The sequence below is a fragment of the Nuphar pumila genome, chromosome 10, assembly GCF_984573655.1.
Source record: "Nuphar pumila chromosome 10, dmNupPumi1.hap1.1, whole genome shotgun sequence".
NCBI lineage: Eukaryota > Viridiplantae > Streptophyta > Magnoliopsida > Nymphaeales > Nymphaeaceae > Nuphar > Nuphar pumila.
In genome coordinates this window covers 90,368,062-90,395,024 of record NC_143258.1, presented here as the reverse complement: position 1 = coordinate 90,395,024, position 26,963 = coordinate 90,368,062, and the positions used below count along the sequence as shown (strand labels likewise).

The window sequence follows — 26,963 nt, the reverse complement described above, 5'->3', positions numbered from 1 at the left end:
TGCAATGTTAATAAAATATTTAATATTATTACTATTTTTTTGCTAAATAATTTAAATATAACCTAACCTTTAAAGGTACCTTATAAATTCATTTTTTTGTTTCAAAATTTATACACTTATATTTAAAGTGGGCCTTAGTAATGAATATTATTATTTATTCGAATGTTTGTGGGATATCTCTTAATATCTTTGATCATAAAATAAATATAAAATCACTTATTTCACGAATGTATTTATGATACATTTGACACTTCAGATTTTTTGCCAATGCACATATTTTTTTTTATTTGTCTTGCAATTAGCAAGTTTCTTTTTTATTTTATGATAGCAGAATAACAAATGAAATGCTCTGTCACGAGTCACAAATCAAGAAGGCGTTGATGAGGTTTCAAAATATTCTGATATCTTGTCAGCCGTCCGATGCACCCATTCAATTGGAGCCCTCCACCATTAAAACCCCATACCGTTCTTTGGAGAGGCCACCCAAAACAAGAAGGAGAAGAGCTGTTAGTCCATCGCTTAATCGTTCGCGAAGAGGGAAAATAGGGTGGAAAAGGGGAAAAGAGAGATTGTTAATCAAGGATAGTTTGCGGATTTCTTTTGTTGAAGGCGTTGATGAGGTTTGTTACCCTATTTTTTTGAAAGATACTCAGATTGACCGCGTTTTCGCCGGCCATTCTCCAACCGGAAGGTTCAGGTACATTCATAGATTGTGAATTCATCCCCTCTCTTTATTTCATCACCAAATTGAGCAGTCTTTCCATTTACACACGGTTCCCGTTTGTTAAAGATTCAATTTTGGAGGCATCAAGAGATTTTGGGGTTTCCTTGTTTCTCTTTTCGTGGGCACTCAGGATTAACATCTGCCCTAGGTTTCTTGTTATGACCATCAATTCTTGTTGGATCATTGCCAATTAATTATGGTTTCATTGTCGTCGGACCAAACACTCTCTTATATACCAGACCATGCCATTCTGTACAGTGGTTGGCCAAGAGAGGGAGAAATTCATCTGATCATGGAAAATCTCGAGCACGGTTTAGGTTGCAAGGAAAATCCCGTCCTGATCGACGATCAGGAGAGTGTTAGATCGGTGAATTCAGGTTCGATTTCATCGTCAGGGAAGATGACTGGTTATGTGTACAAGAGGAGGAAAACCAGTAGGAACTCGGTGGCGCTAATAACTGCACAAACCGGCGAGTGTGTGTCGGTTTGTAGTCCATCTTCGGAAAATGATTGTTTGGGAAAGCAAGAAGATGGTAATTTGGATCTCAGGTCATCGGCAACTGGGGAGCCTGCCGCCGATGGTTTGAAAGTTTGTAGGCCAGCTTCCGAGAATGATTGTTTAGGAAGGCAGGAAGTGGGTAATGAAGATAGAAACCTGAATATTGGGTCGGTACCAATTGGGAAGGGTGCCATTGAGGCTGTAGAAGTCTGTAGGCGAACTTTGGAGAATGATTGTTTGGGAAAGCTAGAGTTGGCAAATGAAGAAAATGGTAATTCGAATCTTGGGTCATTGGAAATTGGGAAGTGTTCTTCAGTTCAGGTTATCAAGTTGATGGATGACAGTGACAGCGTCAAGAATTGGTGTGCTTCAATTTTGATGATGCATGGATTGATATCAAGGAATCCAACATCCCTAGGGGCAGGTTTGATGTGTGAGCAGGCCATCGAGGAACAAGATGGTCTTGAGCCATGCAAAATTTGTGGGGTATCGGATGGTTTAGAAAAGATGCTAATTTGCGACTCCTGTGACGAAGCATTTCATCTGTCATGCTGCTACCCTAAGATCAGAAAGATACCCATCGAATCGTGGTATTGTCATTGTTGCAAGACTAAGTATAGAAAAGCTTTCACTAAGTTCATCGGTAGAAATTCTGAAACATCGGCTGAATCAGAAAATGTTGGAAGCGATCTGATATCCTTTATGCTTAAAGATACAGAGCCCTATACTACACAAGTACAAATTGGAAAAGGATTTCAAGCTGAAGTGCCCAAATGGACCGGGCCTTTTATTGAGTAAGTTACTTGCTTTGGTGATATTTGATCATTACGTGTTCTTTTCCTCCTAACGTTGTTCTCATGTTTGATAGACTAGAATCCTCATTCTTTTTTCTTTTGTATGTATATTGTTGGAAAGCGATTGATGTGGAATATTTTCCAAACAAAGCTGTGTTTGATGTTATTAATCATAACTTCATTAGCACCACTAAGTCTACAAAACGTCCTCCTCAGATGCAATTGCAAACACTTCATCAAAATCTATTTATATGAGAAACTGAACCTTAAAGCTTAAAGTTGATGTCAACTGAGGATTTATTGATAATCAATCTATATTGTAACTAAGGTTCGTTGTAGAATGAGCCTTGTTTAGTTTATGGTAGGATATGTGAGTGATGGAGCTGTTTTTCTTTCATTTGATATGTGTGCAATGTGTGAGGTCCTACAGACATTCTTTTCTTTGTTCATTTTGTACATTTATATAAGGTTAAATTTATCTTCCTAATTGCTCTACTCCAAATTATATTTGAATTACTCTATCATATATCTACTTATTTTACTGATCTATTCATTGATAAATGAAAGATCATCCTAGGACTGCTTTTGGTAGTCTTTATAAATTTGCAGTGCTGGTATGTCAAATAATTTCCATGTATGTGAATCAGTCATTCCATGCAATGCTCCACTATGGTTGGCTAGAAACTTTTTCTCCTTAACCTTATTTTCCTTCTTTGAGATCAGCACTTGTGGCTAACTATTAGCATCTTCATGTTATAATGCTTTTCATTGGGAAAATGGCTTGTAACTGGTTAAATGTCTCTAGAGAGGTATCCATTTCACTTAGAATAACCTTGTCATTTCTGCAAATGCTAGAGAATGATTTTTGTGTAATTCTACTGTGCTGTTCAGACAACTTGTTATTCCACTGGGTTTCACTTTTCTAAATTCGTTTGTCCTAAGCTTTGTTTAACACTTGAAACTCAGTTTGTTAGTTCAAGTAATTAATTCTGACATGATTGATTTTACTACTTTTGGGATTGTTTACATAGTGATCCAGACAACCCATTTCATGGAACACCCTTAGAAACACCATCCAAGAAGCACACTACTGTAAGTTATTCCTTTTGCTGATTTTTGTGGTTTTTTGTGTCGGTGGAATGTTTCTTCTTTGAACTTTGTTTCATTGTCCTCTTAGATGGCTGTAAACGGGAACACATTTATAGAACTGATAGTGTGGGACATAATTTTGCAGAAGCAATGTAACAATGATACATCAATTGGAAATTGGCTTCAATGTCAAAATGTCATTCCTGATGAGGCTGGAGCATCCAATGATGGTCAAAGAAAGCAAGGTGTTATATGTGGAAAGTGGCGCAGGTACATACACAGTTGGAATTGGAACTCAGATTTTGGATTTGAATTGAGTTAATACAATTATAGCTCGAACTCCTTGCAAAACTACTAAAAGAAGTGCATACAGTGCCTGAGCACAGCTGGATTTATGTTGTTAACCACATGCAGTGATGAGTAAAAAAAACAATTTATACTTGCATATAGTGTATCACTTATTCGGAAACATTAATCTCATTAAACACACACCATAGAGGGGAGGGGGAATGTTAATATATATATATATATATATATATATATATATATATATATATATACCCGATAGGGGTATTTTAGTCTTTTTACATAGTTGTTTCTAGAAACAACTATTTTAATTTAGGGAGATTTTTTTTTTCATTTTTTTTTTATTTATTTTTTTACTTTTTCTTTTTAATTTGCATTGGGGGTCCCAACATAGGGTCGTTGGGGGCTCCCAACGTGATGCATCCAGAGACAGAAGCGGATTTGGATCCCAATCCAAATCTCCAGACCCGTTTTGGACACGGCTGTAAAATTGTCTACGAAGAGACAATACATAAACAAACATACAAACTTTATAAAAGAAGTGCACGAAAGCACTCTTACAACACTTGAACAAAATACGCAAAAAGCGTATAAATAATAAACATGCAATAATGCATGTATTTCAATATATAAAAGCAAATGCTTGAGACTCTCAAGCTTATTCTACAACAAGGGGGAACACCCCTATTTATACAAGAAAGAAGAGGGCAAGAGGGGGCTCCCCAAAGGAGTCGTTGGGGAGCTCCCAACGGTCACAAACGGTCACAATTGTGACCGTTGGGGGCTCCCCAACGACTCTATTGGGGAGACCCCCAATGCTCCTTTTTGAATGTGCAAAAAGGCAAAATAAAAGAAAAAAAAGAATTACAAAAATAAAAGGAAAAAAGGTACAACATATTCCAAATGGGATATGCGCAAAATGTGAAAAGACAGAAATACCCTTTTCGGGTAAAAAGAGAAAAATGTATAAATATATATACTTATATATAGAGATACGTATACATATAATATATGTATACGTATCTCTATGTATATAAGTATATATATTTATACTTACAATAATGCTTTTGAGTATACATTTTAACACCCCCCCTCAAACTTACGGTGTGATAACCGCAAGTTTGTCAAGGAGGAAATGAAATCTAGGCGAACAAAGAGCTTTTGTGAAGAAGTTCGCAAGTTGATATTCAGATGTCACGTATGGTAAATCAATGACCTTCTTCAAGTATTCTTCCCTGACATAATGGCAGTCCATCTCAATATGCTTTGTTCGCTCGTGAAAGGTGTGGTTTTTGGCAATATAGATTGCACTTTTATTGTCGCAGCACAACTTAGTTGGTTCTCTGATAGGCACTCCCATATCTTCCAAAAGGCGTCGAATCCATACAATTTCCATGGTAGTGGATGCCATGGCTCTGTATTCGGCTTCAGTGGATGATAAGGATACCTTCTGTTGCTTCTTACATCGCCACAAGATCAACGATTCTCCTAAGAAAATACAAAAACCAGTGGTGGAGTGACGGTTACTAGGGTCACCTCCCCAATCTGAGTCAGTATAAGCAAGCAATTTTAATTCAGAAGAAGAAGATAGGAATACTCCCTTATTCACCGTTCCCTTTAAATATCTGATGATGCGAAGCACAACACTCATATGAACGGTTGTAGGAGCATGCTGAAATTGGCTGGCGATGTGTATAGCATGTGACAAATCAGGTCGAGTAATGCTAAGATACATTAAAGAACCTACCAACTGCCTGTAAGGAGTAGGATCCGTTAGAGGAACACCGTCATCAATCTTCATTTTTGCTCCCACAACTTCAGGAGTTTCACATACTTTGTCATCAGAAATCCCTGATCTGTCAATAATCTCACAAGCAAGCTTAGACTGAGATAGAAAATAACCACGTTGCGAATAAGCAACCTCAATTCCAAGAAAATATGTCAGAAAACCCAAGTCTGACATCTCAAATTTTGAAGTCAAGACGGACTTAATACCCTTGACTCCTTGAACATCATCACCTGTAATTAACATGTCATCAACATATAGTAACAATATTACAATCCCTGCCTTAGATTTTCTAGTAAATAGAGCAGTGTCAGTATAACAGGAGGAGAAACCATTTTCCAGCATTACACTGGTAAATCTGTCATACCAAGCTTTGGGGGCTTGTTTCAAACCATAAAGGGCCTTTCGAAGACGAAGAACTTTATCTTTAGGGATCTCCATGCCTGGTGGAGCATCCATATACACTTCTTCGTTTAGATCATCATTTAAAAAAGCATTTTTTACATCCATTTGAAAACTATTCCAATTTTTAATAGATGCAATAGTGATAAGACATCTAACTGTAACCATTCGGGCTATAGGAGCAAAAGTTTCTTCATAATCAATTCCATACTCTTGCCCATATCCTTTTGCAACTAAGCGAGCTTTATACCTTTCAAGGGATCCGTCGCTCTTAGTTTTAACCTTAAAAACCCATCGACAACCTATAGTTTTCTTTCCTATGGGTAGAGTTTCGAAATCCCAAGTTTCAGCCTTTTTAAGAGCATTAAGTTCATTTTGCATAGCTTCTTGCCATTCTATACATTTTTTAGCTTCTTCAAAATTTCTAGGTTCAAAGTAAGAATAAATGGCACTAAGACAAGCCCTATATCGGGGTGAAAAGGAATCAAAGGAGACAAAACGAGTTGGAGGTCTCCTATTCCTCTCAGATCTACGGTGATCGAGAACAGGAACAAGTTCACTATATTGATCAATAGCACTTCTAAAGGTGTCTTGGTTTCTACGTGAGTATGTTATTGGATCACTTGAAATCCTGCCTTCTTGTTGGTTATGCTCTTCGACATTACCCTCAATGTCCTCATCATGGTTTGATGATACATCATCATCACTAGATATATCATCATTACTAGACAATAAGTCAAAAAGGAAGGAATAATCAAAATTTTCTTGTTGCAAAACAGTTTTTTCAAATCCACTTTCATTTTCCAAAAAAGTTACATTTCTAGAGACATATAACTTATCTTCTCGAAGATCATAACACCGAAATCCCTTTTGAGTTTCAGAATAGCCAAAAAAAGCGCAGGGGATAGCCTTGGGAGAGAGTTTGTCATTCTTATCGTAAGTATGAAACACTTACACCCGAAGACTCGTAACCTATTATAATCTGGTTCAAGTTTATATAAAATCTCAAAAGGGGATATTTTCCCTAATATTCTAGAAGGTAATCGATTTATTAGATAAACAGAAGCAAGAGCTGCTTCAGCCCAAAATTTTTTAGGGATGTTTTGAGAAATAAGAAGGGTTCTAGTGGTCTCAATGATGTGCCTATGTTTTCTTTCGGCCAACCCATTTTGTTGAGGGGTTTGGGGACAAGATCTTTGGTGAATGATTCCGTGATCTTCAAGATATATTTTAAATTGGTTAGAGAGATATTCTCCTCCAGAATCACTTCTAAAGATCTTTATGTTACTGTTAAATTGATTCTTGATCATTGAATGAAAGGTTCTAAAACACGAAAAAACCTCATGCTTGAACTTAAGAAAAAATATCCATGAATATCTAGAGAAATCATCCACAAAAATAACATAATAAGAAAAACCTCCTTTTGAGACAACAGGTGCAGGTCCCCAAACATCGGAATGAACAATTTCAAAGGTTTTAGATGAGAACATAGTTCTTTGCTCAAAAGGTAAACTTTGCATTTTTCCGAAAATACAGTCATTACAAGAAAAAGAACTTTTACATAGGTCCTTTGCAAAATGTAAATAGGATAAGTTGGTGATATTAGGATGACCAAGTCTTTTGTGCCACACATTTATGTCTTTGTTTCGGGCAACATTACAAAAAGATTTTGGAACTTGAAGAGATTCCATATAGTATAGATCGCCTTTTCTAAAGCCTTCCCCAATCAATTTCCCGGACCGACGATCCTGTATTAAACATTTATCACATGAAAATTTAATATCGCAACCATGGTCCGAGAGTTGAGAAACAGAGAGAAGGTTTAAGTTAAGCTTAGGTATAAATCTGATTTTTGGAATAAAAAAATCTTGATTTTCAAAATCACCTATTCCTTTAATTTCAAAAGAGGTTCCATCCGCAGTGGAAACAAAGGATGGAGAAACATTTTTTGAATAATCGGAAAGTGAAAATATGTTTGAGGACATATAAAAGGATGCACCTGAGTCCAAAAGCCAAGAGACTTTACCTGGAATGGAAGAAGTAGACACGGCGGCACCGGATGTAGCCCCCTTGGGAAGAGGTTGAAGGGCTTCCATTATTTGGTTCAACGAGAGTGACCCACTTGATGATGCCTCTTTCTTTTGTGGTGCTCCGGTGGTGGCCATAGCGAGAAGTTTCTTCCATTTGGGACATACGGGTTTGATATGTCCCGGTTCTTTACAAAAGTGACATATAGTCTTGCTATAGTCCCTCTTTCCTCTTTGTCCGCCATCTCCTCCTTGATTTTAGAATTTAAAATGAGGAGGACGATAGGTCTTTACATTATTTCCGGGTCTTGATACGGCATTGACCTCAATGTTTTCTTCATGATTACAAGGGACCATAAGAACACTTGGTCCTTGTTTACATAAACTCATACGAGTCTCCTCACCACTTAATTTGGTGAGAACATCTTCAAGAGAGGGAGGAGTAAATGAGGATAGAAGTGATGACCTTATTTGCTCAAATTTCGGTCTCAACCCATTCAAAAAATTGAAGAAACGATCTTCTTCAAGTTGCTTGTGGCGGAGTTCAATTGCCTCTCCACTCCATTTTGGTTCAAGCATAGAGAGCTCATCCCAAATAGAGGAAAGATCGGCAAAATATTCCCTAATAGACATTTCACCTTGAGTAAGGGAGAGGGCCTTCTTTTGAAGGTAATACTTATGAGATAGATCTCTTGATGTATACATCTTCTCGAGATAATGCCAAGCTTCCGATGCCTTTTTGAATTTGATAATGTTGGCATTAATCTTCGTTTCGACGGATGCGAAGAACCAAGAAAGAATCTTGAAGTTCTTCATTTCCCATTCGTCGTGTTTCTTTGAGTATTCCTCAAGAGCTTTGATTCTTTCCTCTCCCTCAAGAATCTTGATATCGCTTCCGTCCATTACAGTTATCTTGGGTTCCGGTTCCGGAATCGTTCCTTGCACATAACCCCACATTCCTTTTCCTTTTATGTGGGCCTCCATATTCCCGGCCCAAATATGATAGTTGGACCCATTCAACTTGAAGCCAAGGGCAAAGTGAGACTCTTTCTCACCCATTAAGGCGTAAAAAGAAGGAGAAAAAAGACGTACCAATACAATGTTTCAACTTCTACTTTGCACAAGATCCTTCTAAAATATTTGAGAAGTAAGATCCACCTCTTCAATCTCTAAAGATCCGAAGGCACGGTTTTCGAGGCACTCGAACAAAAGAGGATCCCACGATCTTCAATCACCAACCGAGCTCTGATACCATGTAAAATTGTCTACGAAGAGACAATACATAAACAAGCATAAAAACTTTATAAAAGAAGTGCACGAAAGCACTCTTACAACACTTGAACAAAATACGTAAAAAGCGTATAAATAATAAACATGCAATAATGCATGTATTTCAATATATAAAAGCAAATGCTCGAGACTCTCAAGCTTATTCTACAACCAGGGGGAACACCCCTATTTATACAAAAAAGAAGAGGGCAAGAGGGAGCTCCCCAAAGGAGTCGTTGGGGAGCTCCCAACGGTCACAATTGTGACCGTTGGGGGCTCCCCAACGACTCTATTGGGGAGACCCCCAATGCTCCTTTTTGAATGTGCAAAAAGGCAAAATAAAATAAAAAAAAGAATTACAAAAATAAAAGGAAAAAAGGTACAACATATTCCAAATGGGATATGCGCAAAATGTGAAAAGACAGAAATACCCTTTTCGGGTAAAAAGAGAAAAATGTATAAATATATATACTTATATATAGAGATACATATACATATAATATATGTATATGTATCTCTATGTATATAAGTATATATATTTATACTTACAATAATGCTTTTGAGTATACATTTTAACAACCGCTACCCAAGGTGATCCACACGCTTGCAGGACGTCCCTGGTTCTTGTGGATCTCTCAGTTAGTTGATGCTCATCGTGCTTTTTTTATTGTCTCGATTCCATTGTGGAATCGTATTTTGGACTTTGTTTCACAATTATCGTGTCATGTAATCTTTTTTTTAAGGAGCCAGATTCTATGGATCCGGATAGTTCTGGTACCCTGTACAAATTTTTTTGTGGTACTAGAGGGTGTATGGGGTCCAAGGGTAGTTTTTTATTTTTCGCATATTCGCTTCTTTAATGTGTTGGTGCATGATCCATTTAACTACACAATCTGGATCTGGATCGAGATCCGTATTCAACGAGGGATCCTAGTTGGCACCACATGAGTGTGGTCCATCTTGGATCTCATTCAAATCTTATTGACCAGTCCAAAGTTAAAAAAATGGGTTGTTGGATATTTATTAGCTCTTGGCAAAAAACGATGCCTTGCACACTCATTTTTGGTGCAAGGATTGGGAAGACCCATGGCCTCTTTATTTTGGCCCTTCCCAAGCCACAATGCTTTTAATTGGGGAGGTCGACCAAGGGGAGAGAGGCTCCTTCTCTTGAAAAAATTCGTGAGTTTTGGTGGTGGCTGGAGAGTACTTGTGAGAAACTTTTGAGTGTGGTGCTTTGGTAATAAAGGAAGAAACGTGTTACTTTGTGAGTATAGAAGTGGAACTTGTGAGAGGGTTCATTATGTTGTGGTTGTGCTGAGCTTCTTCGTGGTGGCTGAGATTCCATCCCTACTGTTCGTGGTTCATCTTGTGGCGTCGGTTGCTTTCCAACGGCGACCATTATCGATCTCAACCCGGATATCACCATCGGTTCTTCATTTTAGTTCTTTGCCACTCTTATTCGCATTTTTTTTGCGATTGTTCATAATTTATCGTTGCTAAGTTGTATTATATCATAGAGATTTGTGAATGCATGTTAGAAGTGTTTTTCATGTTATGATTTATCTCTATTGATCTTGAGTTTTCTCGGAATATGGATGTGTGTGAATGAAACTCGGATCCTGTCAAAAGACCAAACTTCTGTTACGAGTTGACAGAGGCGTCTCTGAAGAAACATTTGTATCATACTCATTACTGATCCGATTTTAGCGTTCTTTAGCTTCCCGAAAAGCTAAAACGATTTCCTATAACTTTGTAGTTGAAAGTTTTTCGTTATTCGTTCATTTGAACCTCTGAAAGTGACTGTCAAGGTGTCGGACTAACGGAAGTTCACTGTTACAGAACCATCGTAGTTGTGTTTGGTATTTTCTTGTTATCTGAAGATTCCCTGCATGAAATTTCAATTTTTTTGATTCTATGGAAAGCTAGGATCTAGACCTACATCTTTCATGTTTTGAGTTTTCAATAAATCATTATCTTTGTTCATCGAAAATATCAATCTCTCTGCTGTTGTCGTATATCTAAAGTGTTAATTCCTTGACAATATTTTATATCATTTCGTAAATTCAAAAATTCGTAGAGGGCTGTAGAAAACTCAGAAAATTCCGATTCTTAGTGTTTTGGAAAGGTCTGGACCTGACCTTCGATTGCTCAGTTGTGAGTTTCAACAAACTCTATTGTTAACAATTTGTCCGTGGAATTCGATAGTCTGTGTTGGATTTGTTTAGCAGTCCTGATTCCGAGTCCGTGGAACGAACATTTTTGCTCTGAATCTGGTGTTTTCGGATTCGTTGGAAAGATGTGCGAGTCGCGCACAACTTTCATTTGGACTGTTTCTGTCAAAGTACAATGCTCGGGTCCTGAAAACCCGTTTCTCAGAGTTTTGTCCAGACTCTCTATCGTTTAATCTTCCGCGTGCGTTTGGATCCTGGATCGTGGCTCGGTGTGTACCGAATCCACACCGTACCATTGCACTACAACGACTCCATGTGGGAGCCCCCAATGGCCTTCCACTTTAGTTATATTTTTGCATACTTCCTTTCATGATATCAAAGGTTGGTGATCAAGTTAAATTTATTTTCGGTGCATCGAAAAACATGTCACTCAAAGTTTAGAAAAGAAGTTAAGTTTCTTTCAAAATCATGATCGTTGTGTGACTTGGATTCAAGAAAAGTATTTACCTGGTATCTATGTCACATGGGTGCAGGTGGTGGTGGTGGTGGTGGTGGGGGGTGCGGCACTTTCAAAAAACTTGGGTGCGGGGGGTGCGGCAAAAATATAAAAAATTATATATATATATATATATATATATATATATATATATATATATAAAGTCCAAAAGTTGGACATAAATGACCCTGGGTGCGTTGACTGCACCCAGAGTCAAGTTGACCGCTTCAGGTGCGGGTACGACACCTAGTTGGCGAGTCCATGTGACATAGCCTGGTATGTATCTCATATTTTTTAAGTATTTCTTGTATTATTTATTTCATGCATTATGAATGAGAAAACACTTATTTTCTTTATCATTATATATATATATATATACTTTTTTTATTTTTAAAACAAAAAATCCTTTTAATTGGTTTTTGAATCATCGTTGGACTTGTTTTTTTATCAAAATTTATTTGGTTATTTTTTCAGCAAACTAGTTACATGTATTTTCTTTGGATTATCTACTTTAAATATTTATGGTATGCATTTGAAATGTAGTAGCTTCTTGCTAAATATGTTAAAAATGAATAGGTTTTTAAATTAATTATTAGAACTTGTGCGTAAGCATGTTTCCATAAAATATTTGTTTTAATTATGCATATCGTCATAAAAATTATATTTTACAAGAATATGTGTTTTTCCTTTAAAATCTTAAATATTATGCTTATGTCTTTCATGTTGCTAATTCCCTTGTTGTATGTATTTGGTTTTATCGTAATGATCATTGGTGATTCTATGCATCTCTTAAAACATGATTTTTAGGTATATTATATGAATTTTATGTGTTCCTTAAAACTTTAGAATATTGTATGATTTATACCTCAAGTCATCATGTTTTTTTAACTCTTTGGTAATATCGTAGATATTTTGTATATTGACATGTTCATGTCCCATATTTTAACTTTAAGATGTTTCTCTCATTGTGCAAAACTAATTCTTTGAAAAACATACTCGATTGATTATGCTTGAGAATGATCTTAGATATTTGTGTTCATCTCTATTTGACATTCATATAGAAAATGAATCTTGCATTGGATGCTTTGAATGCATTTTATAATGGTAACTCGTTTTCTCTAAAAATGTGTCATGGTCATACAAAAGAGATTGTATTTTGTTCCCTAGTGGGTTATAGTGCTTGTGCTCCTTAGAAGGTTTATGTTTGATGCATTATGAATGATGTTTGGCATATTAAATTTTATAGCTTCTGTATACCCTATGTGGCTATGAGTTATTAGTTTATCTTATTGCTTTAAGTATTCATGGTTGGTAGTAATTATGTTTACTTTTGGGATTGTAAAAGATTCTTCTAAAAACTCTATATGTGTTATCTCCTTAATGTTATATGTTTTGTTTGTCTCATAGTAGATTTTTGATTTAAAAGACTTTCTTTTAAGATAATATGTTGTTGTCATCTCTTTAAGAGTTATTAGATGTGATGTGCCTTAGTGCATTTATGACTTCAATTTATAGAATTGATTATGTTAAGCATAATTCTTGTTTATTCAAGATTATAAAAAGTTGTCATGAGACATTGTTGTACATATGATTACACTTTATTGATCCTAAGGTTGGTCATCTACCTTTATTGAATTTGATTTGAAATTTGTTTTTTTTCAAATCAGTTTTTTTTATATAAACTCACCCATTTGGAAATTGATTTCCATGTGTATTGCCTTTTTATGACATTTGGATTGTCCATCATAGAATTTTATATGTGCACCTCGTTTTATGTCATTTTAGATTGTCAACTTGTAGTTTGACTTTAACTGACAGTTATGTGATCTCTGATTGTGAGTGTGTTTAATCACTCATCTGTTAATGACCATTGTCTTTATTATGGATGCTTATAATTATGTGTATCTGTGACAACTATTTATTTTTGAAACCATGGTGTTTCGAAATATGGTTAAAATTAATATTTTTGATGGCATTAGTGTGTTTCTATTACAAGCTTTCTTACCTCGAGTGTCTTCTCCTTTTTATGCTTCTTATCTAAGTGTCATCATATGTAGACAAGAGATGTTTGTTCATAAATTCGTGTGTTTTTAGCCCATTGTTAGCATTATACTCTTGATTTGGTTGTTGATACACTTGATCTTTAGTTTCATTACATGTAGACAAGAGTTGTTTATTCACACCTTCGTGTGTTATTTTAGCCCATTGTTGGCATTATGCTCTTGTTCTAGTCGTTGATACAATAGTTTTAAGTGTCATTATATGTAGATAAGAGATGTTTATACACACCTTTGTGTGTGTCTTTGGCCCTTTAGTGACATTGTATCTAAGCTCTTGTTTAGTTACTTATACACTTGATTTTTGAGGTTTGAAGGTCTAATGAGGGGTCAAACTATTGTTGAGAAATATCATTTCTTGATATTTATGAGATTTTTTAAACATGTTATCTTCCGCAAATTGGCTTTGATTTGCATATATCATTCCCTTTGTTATGTTGGATTTTTTAAATCTTTTCATGAATTTTTTAAACCTTTACTACTAGTTTTTTTCTTGTATGAAAAAATATTTATCGATAAAATTTCATGCATTTTATTGATAGCATATATATATATTATTTGGTTCTCTATACTTAAACTCATTCTAGGATGTGTGAGTGAATTTTGATGAGATTGCTCTCATTCATTATTATGTGCATTAAATATATTGCATATATATATATGTTTCTAATTGATTATATTGTCCACATTGTTATACGCATAAATTTAATTAACTCATCTTTTTTAATAAAAATGATTATCTTTTCATTGTTGTTTCATGTGCATTAAATATGCTTTAACTGCATGATGTATATATGTGTATTAGCTTGGTTTACATAATTGTATGCATGAATTTAATTAGCTCTTCTTTTTATTATATGAATAATTGAAATGATTAGAATATTATTTATGCATAAGTGTTTATCTCTTCTTGATGAATCATGTCTTTTAATGATCAAATTTTCTTATGATCAAGGTTATGGTTTCTTGAAAATTAAGTTGATTATGATTCAATTTCATAAAAAAAATCGTCTTTGAAGGATACTCCTCTTGTCTTTCTTAATGATTATCTAATGATTCAAAAATGATTACTATTTTGTTTAAACGATTTTATCCTTGTTTTTAAAATATATTGTTTTTAAAACTTTGTAACTCTTGGGATAAAATATTTTTCTTGTGTACTTGGAGTCTTTTTTTGGTTTGTTCTCTCTCTACATGTTCTTAAAGATGTGATATCTTTGATACATCATAGAGATAACCAATTCTTTGATATGCCATAAAGATGGAGATTTCTCTTGAAGACTTGAATTCCTTCCCTTAATTCTTTTTGTATTTCCAAACTTTTGGGACAACTTTTCCTGTAAGTTTTAAGGGAGGGTGTTAATATATATATATACCTGATGGGGGTAGTTTAGTCAATATACCCGATAAAGGTATTTTAGTCTTTTTACATAGTTGTTTCTAAAAACAACTATTTTAATTTAGGGAACAACAACAACAACGTCTTCATCCCAAACAATTGAGGTCGGCGATATGAACCAAAAAGAAAATCATTTTGGGTCCTCCACATGAATCCTTCTCCTCCACTCATTTCTATCCAATGTCATGTCTTCGGTGAGGTTCAAAGCATTCATATCCTTTCTTATCATCTCCATCCAAGTCTTCTTAGGCCTACCCCGACCTCTTTTAGCTAATATATTTTCCCATTTCTCCATCCTTCTAACCGGAGCATCATTAGGCCTTCGCCGAATATGCCCAAACCATCGTAAACGATTCTCACTCATCTTATTTTCAATGGATGCAACACCTACCTTCTTACGTATTTCCTCGTTCCGAATCTTATCTTTTAGTGTCTTTCCACACATCCATCGAAGCATACGCATCTCAGTTACACTCATTTTTTGAAAATGATGTCTCTTGGCAGCCCAACATTCCGTACCATATAGTAAAGCGGGTCTAATTGTCGTCCTATAAAACCTTCCCTTCAACCGCAATGGCATTCTACGATCGCACAACACTCCAGTTGCACTTTTCCATTTCATCCACCCAACCTTAATCCTATATTTTATATCTCCATCAATTTCTCCATTCTTTTGAATGATAGATCCCAAATATTTGAAACAGTCATCCACCGCTATTTCTTGCTCACCAAGCTTCACTACACTCCCATTACTACTTCGTTGCTTACTAAACCGACATTCCATATATTCTGTCTTACTCTTACTCAATGTAAAACCTCTTGCTTCCAAAGTCTGTCTCCATAATTCTAACTTAACATTAACCTCAGCTCTAGACTCATCAATCAAAACAATATCATCAACAAACAACATACACCACAACACATTTTCTTGAATTGATCACGTAAGTTCATCTATCATTATAGCAAAAAGGAAAAGGCTTAATGCAGATCCTTGATGTAACCCAACCGTTATAGGAAAATTGTTTGTCACCCCTCCACAAGTGCGAACATTGGTTACTAATCCTTCGTACATATCTTTAATTATACTAATATACTTGAGAGAGAGACCTTTCTTCATCATTGTCTACCAGAGAACATCCCTAGGTACTCTATCGTATGCCTTCTCCAAATCAATAAAAACCATATGCAAATCTTTGTTCCCCTCTCTATATCTCTCAATAAGTTGTCTAAGAAGATGTATAGCTTCCATAGTTGATCTTCCAGGCATAAAACCAAATTGATTCTCCGATATCATGACAACCTTCCTCAACCTATGCTCAATCACCCTCTTCCAAAGTTTCATAGTATGACTCATGAGTTTTAATTTAAGGAGATTCTTTTTATTTTATTTTTCTTTTTCTTTTTAATATGCATTGAGGGTCCCAACATAGAGTTGTTGGGCCCCCCAACGGTCATAAATATGACCGTTGGGGGCTCCCAACGACTCAATGTGGGAGCCTCCAATGGCCTTCCACTTCTTATTCTTTGTGTATAAATAGGGGACTTCACCCCTTTATATGTTATGCCTTTCGAGGCTCTCTCTAATAAATATTTCATTGTTTTTTATGCTTGTACAACCTTTTTAGGCTTTTGTATAGTCCCTTGTGGACTTCTTACTTGTATGCCTTAGTGCTTGTCCATTATTAAACTTTGTGAATGCTTGTGCATTTTGAGTTATATTTTCGGATACTTCCTTATAGGGGAGACTGCAGGAAATACATTAAAAGGTGGACTTATATGTCTCATGAAAGATTAGGACACAGGTAAAATCTTTCCCGAACTGATTACTTTCATAAAATCACTTTTTCAAAGAAACAAAGAAGTCCACCTCTTAATGTATTTCCTGAAGTCTTCCCCCCCCCCCCCCCCCACCCCACCCCTTCTTTGGTGTGCCTTTAATGCGATTAATGTTTTCGAAGGGAGTAAAACTAAAGGTTGCTAGACTAGGAGGCAGAAGTGAGAAGCGAGACATTTTAAAATTTATAGGAAGCGAGATGCAAGGAATAAAAAAATATGTGATATGAGAATTGAGTGGGAATTGAAGTCGGGATTGAATAGAACACAAATAAAAATTAACATAAAAATTACTATTCTTAATTTTCATGACTTTAGTGTAAGAATTAATTTTTGTCAAAATCTAAAAATGATGACTATCAAAGTGTGTGGAAAGTATAAGAGAAACGTGGGAGAATTGAGATTTTCATCAAGTTTCAGAAGCGAGGAGCATCGTGCTTCCGGGGAGCATGCTTCCCACTTATCTAAAAAGCTACTGGTAACTTTGGTAAAACTTCACAATTATTTTAAATAAAACTAAAACTATGTCACATAAGCGCGAGTGTGAAGGGTGTGACATGGAAATTTTAAAAAACTTGGGTGCGTATATATATATATATCTGTGTGTGTGTACTATAGATAAAATTGGACTTGGTTAGGGTTAACTGAATCCAGTTTTGGACAAAAATGGACCCTGGTGCTGTTGACTGCACATGAAAATGTAGAAGTTGTGCCCAAGTGTCACCTGCATGGATGTGGGTGCGACACGGGTGCATCGGCCATGTTACATAGAACTAAAAATTTGACATGAGAATTACCATCAAGTTGTTTGTGATGTCTGCCTGAAAACCAGTACATGAAATATTTAGTTCAAAAATTCATAGAGTTGTTAGGCCTTTCTGAAAGCAATTGCATCAATTCTTCAGTAGCTTATGGAAAAAATCTGTTTAAGCAATCTTTCTCCTAATAGGCATGATATATTTACTAAATTCTTCTTCTTCGATGGTTGTACTATAAGAAAGTTCACGTGTATACATGCATAATATTCATGAGTATTGATTGTGTCTATTTCTGGGAGAGGGTTTTCCTAGGTAGATTTTCAGAAACTGATTTTCTTGGAAAAATCTTTGGATTAAAAAAATCAGTATAAAAATAATACAAAATTAATATTTTTAATATTATTGAGCCTGAAAATATTTAAAGATAAATTAGAAAAGTTTTCAAAATATGAAAAAGAATAAGAAAGATATATGCTAAAGTTATAGAAAGAAAATGGAAGTTTTTTAGATCATGATATGATTGTGATAGTATCATAGTATTTCCATTATAACTGTAATTTGAAAATATTGTGATGTTTTCCCTTTCTTGTTTTATTTAAGAAAATTTAAAATGCGATATTTTGAAAATATCACTAGCACTAGTGTCTACATGGACGCATCTTGTCTTGGGCTTACATATTCTGTCACCAGGGCAACATGCCTCTTTTGCGAAAAAAATGAGTCAAGTGACTTATAATTTTGGTTAACACTTTTTGGTAGACCAATATCTTCGACTGTGGTCCTTTATGGATAACAAGTTTGATGTCGTCTGGGTTGCATAGAACAAGCCCTTGTGATGAATTAGTGATTTGTGCTACAGTTTTGTTTTTTTTCTCAGTTTGAGGTAGAACTGTAGAATTTATTGTTGAGAAACTGGACTGTCTGCTTTTCTTTACAATGGAAGGCTAGTGTATTTGACATTTTGCCACATTAAATGAAAGGTCTCCACTTTTTGAAGTTCAAACAAGTGACTGGGAATGCTCTTCTGCTGTCTTATGGGATACAGGTCATGCTGATTGTGCGGTGCCTCAGGTCAATATTGAATATGATGCTGACTTTTACATCTCTTTCTATGTTTTTTATTAAACTTTTATCATGGTTGACATTGATCTAATATTATAGGTAAATCTCACTGATTTAGGTGCAACTAGGAAAATCACTTTATGTTTCGCTTATTAGAACTTGTGGATTTTGCTATTGTGCATTGGTCGATGATGTTCATACTATGATAGACACGATGGAACTAAAATTCTTTGATTCTGTTTGAATGGTGCATATTTTTTCTCATATTTATTCTGTATCATTTATTTCATTTTTTATAGCAAACTTTGAATTGAAATTTCATCTTGGGATGTTCAACAAATTAGCTCAAGTTGAGTAATCCCATGATTGAACGTAAAGTTTCTAATTTAGCATCTGGTTACATTATCAAAAGGTCAATGGTTTACTATGCCTAAGCATGGTTATGTCTGCATCTTTCATGTAATCTAATGCACAATTATTTGTCAATCAGGTAGATGAGTGTTGGGTCTTCACTGAACACAGTCAGATTTTTGTGAAGATTCAGTTCAAGTTGGGCGATTTTTTGAGTCACATTGTTTTTCAAGGTCTTGAACTTGTAAATCCAACAACATAAAACAGATGCAATATAGCAATTTTGAAATATATGAACATGGCAAAAAAGTAGTAACTTCATATGCACGACATGGGGTAGCATATCATTGAAAAATGATGTGGAGATGACCTGGAACAAATTAACAAACTGGACTACTATGGATGATTAAGGGCGTGTTTGAGCACTGCAGAAGTGTGGTTTAATGTCATATTTGGCATGGGGCCCATGCTAGATCCAATGTTCACTCAAACAAGGGATCTGAGATCAAGAACCCCATTTGGGAATCACGGTTTTCTGGCCCAATCCGGGGGGATTGGGCCAGAGATCATGTATCTGAGATCCTAGGATCTCAGTTCATGCATATGAAAGAATGTCAAAACCTACTGACTTGGCCTTAGGTGCCTGACGGTATCCAAAAATTGCATGTGGGTGGTCATTGGGCAGTTCCAAGCTAAATCCAAACATCTTTAGGCCTATGGTACCCGGACACTCCATTTTGCCCTCTGGACCCATGTCAACACACATCGACACCCAGACACACCATTTTATCCTCCATACATACAAGTTTGTATTCAATTTATAATATATAATTATATTTTCAGTTTATAACTTCGTATTTTCAGTATATAATATATATTTTAGATATAACTTATATATTTAGATTATATTCTGTTTATTTTGTATTTATGTGATATATAACATATATAGCCGTGTTCCCATATCATATCCACATTTTTTTGGAATTTCCGTGTCGTACCCTCCGTACCCCTACCCGCACCGGTACCCAGGTAACATAGCTTTAGGCATACAACCATGAATAAGCACATGCATAGTTGAAGTATGCCTATTGAAAGGAGACCCTGTACTTGAGAGGCTAGCTATATAATTTTTTGGTATGATCAAGGCTCAAGTCCTATCTACATCTCAGCCATTAGCCTTAAGCTTAAATTCCCCCAACATCTTTTGCCTTTACCTTGGGCTTGAACTGACTCATCTTGAGTTAGGGGTACCTAAAGCACCTGACATGTAGCCTGATATGATAGGAGTTCATTCTTGCACAGGTCTAATTCGAGGCAACTCTCCCAGAACAGCATGTAACTTGGATCAGTTTTCGGATGACACTGGACTTTGGTTCATGTGGCTTTGTTCATCTCCTCACTACAGTATTTTTATTTGATTGTATAACTAAAACTAGTTTTGGGTGTTTTGGTTAGTCCTAGGGGCACACAAACATGAGCATGGGTTTGATGGTGCCATCGCAATACTTTGCAGAAACCATGCTCATTTGGCAAGCATATTTAGTTTTATAACCTAATATTTGGTGAATATAGGAGGCCTTACTAATCAGATGTTGGGGAGATCTTAGGCATTCTGATTTTTCTTTTTGTTTTTCTCTTTCTTCTGAGAAAACTTATTGTGGTTCTGGAGAAAGGAGAGGTGCTAAAGCTGATTTATCTTTCTAATTATGTGTGGCACTCTTTGCCACAAACACTTTGTGTTATCTTATCTTATTTACTGTCCTAGGAGTAGGAGTAGCAAAAAAAGAGGGCCATGATAAACCAACTAAAGCTGATGGATTTTCCTTGTTTTCCTCTCATCCCTGGCTTCCTATTCATAGAAGATGATTGTGGACTATTTTGGGAAGCAACCAGAAAAATTTTAAAATAGAAATATAGTTCTGATTTTTTTCTCAAAAAAAAAAAAGAATATAATCTTTGGTTGAACATAAGAAAGATATGGTTGTTATTGATTCTTGATTAATTCCAGCTCTTAATGGTATTCCCTAAACCTTAGATCGAGGGAATTGAACTGCAAGCTAAGTGAAAATTGAACTAAAAGTGAAATGGGAATTGAAACCAAGGGAGATGAGAATCAAACCGGAAGCAAAAACGAAATTGAATGAGACAAAATGATAATAAAGGCTGAAATGGAATAGGAATAAAAATGAAACCAAGTGAGGAAATGAATATATATATATATATATATATATATATATATATATATATATATATATATATATATATATAGTGTGTGTGTGTGTGTGTGTGATTTTTCTTTAATCACTAAAAAGTATGATCATTGTTGTTACTGAGACATAAAAAATTAAAACATAATCTTAAAAGTTAAAAGTTGAAACTAATTAATTTATGAAACTATAGTATCATATGCATTAGCTTGCTTGGCTAAAACAACATCAACATTCACCAAGTTGGCAGAGTTCTACATTGAAAAATGAACCCAAAAAATCAATTATATCCCAAAAAGAAGGGGAAAAGAATGGGGAAAAAGGTAAAACCATAAATTGATTTTGTCCTCTAATAGTGTAGCTATTTCTGATTAAAAGTGTTATTTATCTCCCATTTTAAAACATGTTATTCTCAACTAAAATCAAGAGGGTCTACATGATTCCTGGGTTTAGAATCTTTTTTGCCCTCATTTGAAAAACACAAATGATTATTTTTTTCGTTTTTAAGTTTTATTGAAGAAACATGTTCTAAACAGAGTATTTATGGTAGCACTCAGTTATTTTCTTATGGTGTTGCATAGTTTTTCATTTTCTCGAGAAAGTTTGAGTGTATATTTATCCTTTATGTTAAGTTGCTAACTATCTGTAGATCAAGGGAGAAGTCTGAAATAAAAATTGTCATATGATGTCAAATGTGGTCTGTCTCTGATCTAAGTATCTTGGTCAATATGTCATCTCGTTTAATCATTACTAATGGCTCTAAAATTCAGTATCAATGCTTACCCCCACATCATTGTGATAAATGATTAAAAACAGTATGAATGTGACAAAGTTAGAAAAGTAGTTTTCATGCACGAAGCATGTGGTTCAAAAAGCATAGTACTTTTGTGCAAGACGAGTCTTCTCATTGGAAATTTGTTTACTATTGCATATGTCCATTGTATTCCTTCAAGTTTTATAAAAATATGCTATTGATAGAACATCCTACCACTATGGGTTCTTAAAGTATTATGTACGATCGTTTTAGTTTTTTCAAGTAGCTTATTTTGTTGATTACCGTTGTCAATATCGTCTTTGATAAGTTTTACTCTGGGAATGGTACTTGTTCAAATATCCTTTACTAATATGCTTTTTTCTGTTACAGGAGCTTAGTACTGATGAAGTTTTGAAGCATCTTAAGTTCATAGAATCGGTATGATATGACAAATTATTCTGGACAGTTTACATCATGCCTACTTTATTAGCCTTTTGTCTTTACATTAGGTTATGCTAAGTGTCATCTTATGTATGTTGCTGTTTTTTATTCCCTTATTCAAGGGTATGTATTTCATGGTAGAAGACCAATAGAAAGTATTGCATATGTTGAAGTTTCAACCAGTGCAAAGTGGATCTAATTGCTTACTTGGTTATTAACCTCAAAATCCATTTTTCCAATTTCTCGCTTGGAATTTGCCAATTTTATCTCAGATTTGAATAGAACTGGAATCTTGGGGTCTGCCATCAAAATTTCCTCTAGTAATGGCTGCTTTTAGTTTATCATGTTTTCTACACAAGTAGTTCATATGCAATATAAATTAAATTCTAGTGTTAATTTTATCTATATCGGAGAAATGTCTTGTTAGTTTTGCTTATCCGGTCTTGCATACTTCCTCAAAGTAGCACAACATGCTATTCTGAATTTAAATAAATATGGAAGATAAGGTTGCATCACATTTGACATGAGAGTAGGTAGGTTAGTTCTTCAAACATTGTGAGACATGATTATGCTAATTGGATGGGCAGCTTAGAGGAGGGCTGGCGGCTGGCTGGACATTGTTCTGTTTTGCCATGTGACATGCAAGAAAATGTCAGATGAAGAGGAAATCAATAAAACCTGCATCCAACCTCCTTTCTCCCATGTGCATGTTCTCATAATGGCAAGAAGATTTTGAACACTCCTGTTGTGACTAATTCTATAAAGGGATCTATTAAAAGGCTATGGAGCTTAAAAAAGAATACTTCATGTGTTAAAATCAATTATAGAAATGGGTTGCCATAATACCTCAAGTTCAGCTGTTAGGGAAACTATGGCTTGCTTTCCATAAGAATAAAAATCGTTATTTCTAGAAATGTATAGCTTTTCAATGTAGGTTAAAATCAGGATTTTCATGTCATTGGAGACATGGTTCTCAAAGCATGGGAAGCTGGCTTCAGAAGCACCTATTTTTTATCTTCAAAATTGGCTTATGAGGAAAGACAAAGTTCCATGAATGCATAGGCATTTATGGAAACAACTGTTTGGCTCCAACACCTAGAAGGGCTTGAACATGGGAACGTTGGGCATCTTGAAGTACCAATGTTACATGAGATTAGGTCGTGCCAAGGTTGCCAGACTAGGAAGTATACGCGGGAAACAATACGGGAAGCGAGAAGCGAGGCATTTTAAAATTTATAGGAAGAATTTGAAAGAGAAACATTAATTAAAAAGGAAGCAATATGAGAACTGAATAAGAATTGAAAAAGAAACAAAAAAAATTTAATTATTTTTATATTTCATGAATTTTCGGTAAAAGAATTAAATTTTTGTTAAAATCTAACAATGATGGTTACCAATTTAAAGAAAGCACATGGGAAGTGAGTGGAAGTGTGAGAGGAAACATATGTAAAACATGAAAAGAAACGTGAGAAAACATATAGGAAGCATGGACAATGTGTGTGGAAAGCATAAAAGAAGCGTGAGGGAATCGAGATTCCCATGAAGTTTCGGAAGCGAGGAATATTGAACTTCCGAAAGCGAGTTTCTGTGAAGCACGCTTCACACCTACTGAAGAAACTTCCGGTAACCCTCATAGTGCTACATTTGAAGTTTTATAGACCTTGTTCATAAACCATTATTTTATTGTGGTCATTCCAAATTAAGGTTCAATGCCTCTGTGATGGTGGACTGTTGAAGCCTATTGGACATACCTATGCTACCTTTGGAGTCATGAGGCGGTTGTAAAGAAATGCAGGACCTTGACAGTGGAGATCTTGGGAGCTAAAATGTTATAATAAAGTAATATTAAAGGTATTCCATGATGTTTTATAAGAAAAAAATCATTGATTTCAATAATATTGCAAAAATTAAAATTTCAATTTAAACGATTTACTTAATTTCTTATTTTTAAGTATTATATATTTATTTTATATTATTACAAAACTAAGTATTTTTTTTATTGTCTATGTTTTTTTTTTCTTTGAAGCTGCTACCTTCCTAAGATCTTCCCTCAAAAACATTTATTTCTCCAAAGAAATTGCCAAGGTGAAAAGTTGTAAGTACCAATTCTGATGATTATGATTTAGATCACTTGAAGATGCAAATGTAGATGAGATGAAATGGAGGTACTGATCTAGAACCGCATGGACAGAGTATGATCAAAATGCCATCCATGCAATCGAGTCTCATAGAAGAAGGTCAATGGAATCATGGGTGGTTGTAACATCATTTGAAAGAAGATGAAATGGAGGTACTGATCTAGAACCACATGGACAGTCCTTTTATCTTTTTGCACATGGGAAACTTTATTGATATTCAATATGTCTCTTAAAAAGAGTTCCTGTCTGTGTCGTTTTTAGCAGCAGTTAGTGCATCTTCAGTTGCAAAAATGAAGTTAATGATGGGTAAAATTTGGCTAGTCTATTACAGTACAGTTGTGAGTCTTATGACATCAATAACATGTAAAGCATATTAATGATGGGTAAAATTTGGCTAGTCTATTACAGTACAGTTGTGAGTCTTATGACATCAATAACATGTAAAGCATATTAATGATGGGTAGTTGATTTATATTCCAAAAGGCCCTATCTTGACTAGGGATGGAAAGGAAGGCCCTTTAACCACCATGTTCCTCAAGTAGCATCTACAAGAATTGAAGGTGTTGCTGTAGGGTGAAAGCCGACTTTTTAAATTTGCTACCTATAGTGGAATTTTTTAATATTGATGAACCTCCCAATTGAATTTTGTGTGCAACCAGTCCGAGTGTCATATCCAGAGTTGTCAATCGGGGAAGCGGGAGCGGGAAGCGAGGCACTTCCAAAATTTTATGAAGCGGGAAGCGCGGAATGACTTAGAAGAGAACGAGGAATCGTCTCAAAAACGAACCAGAAGCGAGGAGAAAGCGAAAAAAGGAAAAAAGAAAGAAAAATCAAAAAAAAGGAAAAAGAAGGGAAAGTGAGCTTCCCATTTAGGGGAAAGGGGAAGCGCTTCCCATAAATGGGAAGTGCGCAAAAAAAAAAAATTGGCCCTTCTCAGCACGTTTTGGAAGCGCCATGTTTCGCACTTCCGAAATGCGCTTCCCCAGGTCCTATGGCGCTTCTGGTAACCCTGGTCGTATCATGTCAATACGAGATACTCATGCTAAGTGAAGTGTCCATGTGACATAGGTTCTGCAGGGTTATGGTAACTTTCCAGTTTTTTCACGTGCGTGTGGGTATTGTTGACTTCCACAGCCTTAGTTGATGTTAACAAGTTTGCCATTATGCCGTGATCAGTACAGGTGTTCCTGGATATTATTTTGCCCGTCAGATTTTGAAATACCATAGTCATCCTTGCATTAAATGTTTCACCATGAGTAATTAAGATTTAAAAAAGATACATTTTTTAGTTAAGGCTGTATAACATATTGCCTACGTACTGTATATTATTGATAACTGGTAGTTATCCTCTACCGTAGCTGGCGCTATATTCATGTTATCAATTGCTTGATTGTTTTATTCACAGTTTAAGATGTAACAGAAACTGTGCTTCCATTTGTCATGCTGTTCTATTTGAGCTCTAACTTTATTGTTCATGTGACCTTATCTTTCTGCAGTTAAAAACTCGTCTGGCTGGAAAACCAAGGAGTCAGAGTAGTCAGTTTTGAACTGTTAAACTAAAATGAATCATGAAATATGATCCGGTGATTCTGATACAATTCACATTTAAGGCTGAACGGGAAGTTGGGAACTTCTGTTTTTTGACTTTTGTCAATTCACACAAGGAGTATACATAGCACTGGTAATGTTGTAAAAAAGAAAAGGCTGATTTTGAAATCAAAATGTCTGGTTGCATTTGTACATTGTCCAGATTTTGCCCATTAAGTTACATTATAGGCTCATGAAGCAGAATGCAGGGGATTGTGAAAATATGTGCAAGTCATTAGAATAAATTTTGTCCCCGGTGATCACCTCCACACAGTTTCATCTTCAAACTATTGTCAGTTATGACAGGAAAGAAAAACGAACCATCACTGTGCTGGGAAATGCCACATACTGACTGTGCTAAAGTATGTTCCTTTTGTATTTTCATAGAAGTGGCGTTCAATTCCTTAGGAAAAGGACCAAAGCACTATTGCCCCTTAAGTTGTGCTCCGTGCTGCATATTTTCTCCGCACTTACAAGAGTAATTTACGATTGCACCATGCAATGACCATCAATTACTATGTTCTGTACATTGGTTGAAAATGCACCATTAGCCATTTATTTATAACAACAGCAATAACAACAATAAAAATAATAATATCAGGGGACAAGCAAACGGTTATTGGGCTAAAAATTGTAAATTCATGGCCTTTTAACATATGAACCAACTTATGCATATTGATCTTTTTGTTTTTCCTAAGTGGTCATGGTAATGAATTTCTGTAGTTTATATGCGTCTTCTAGTCAGGTGCCCTTTATTGTCATGTCTCTTGATACAAGCGATTTGAGGTGTCTGACAATGCCAGTCATTGGTCT

The 26,963-nt window shown here is 35.4% G+C and overlaps 1 protein-coding gene across 3 annotated transcripts; it reads left to right on the top strand.

Annotated features, from left to right (window-relative positions):
* Positions 1 to 475: 475 nt before the first annotated feature.
* LOC149827309 (uncharacterized) lies at positions 476 to 26,419 on the top strand. Of its 3 annotated transcripts, XM_090019267.1 has the most exons (6): positions 476 to 2,017; positions 3,049 to 3,109; positions 3,252 to 3,376; positions 18,591 to 18,681; positions 22,375 to 22,422; positions 26,060 to 26,419. In XM_090019267.1, exons 1-6 carry the CDS (start codon positions 921 to 923, stop codon positions 26,108 to 26,110), a joined length of 1,473 nt encoding a protein of 490 aa, XP_089875393.1. In that variant the 5' UTR covers positions 476 to 920; the 3' UTR covers positions 26,111 to 26,419. The 3 variants fall into 3 exon arrangements, with proteins under 3 accessions (XP_089875393.1, XP_089875394.1, XP_089875395.1); XM_090019268.1 differs by lacking the exon at positions 18,591 to 18,681; XM_090019269.1 differs by lacking the exons at positions 3,049 to 3,109; positions 18,591 to 18,681.
* Positions 26,420 to 26,963: the final 544 nt, after the last annotated feature.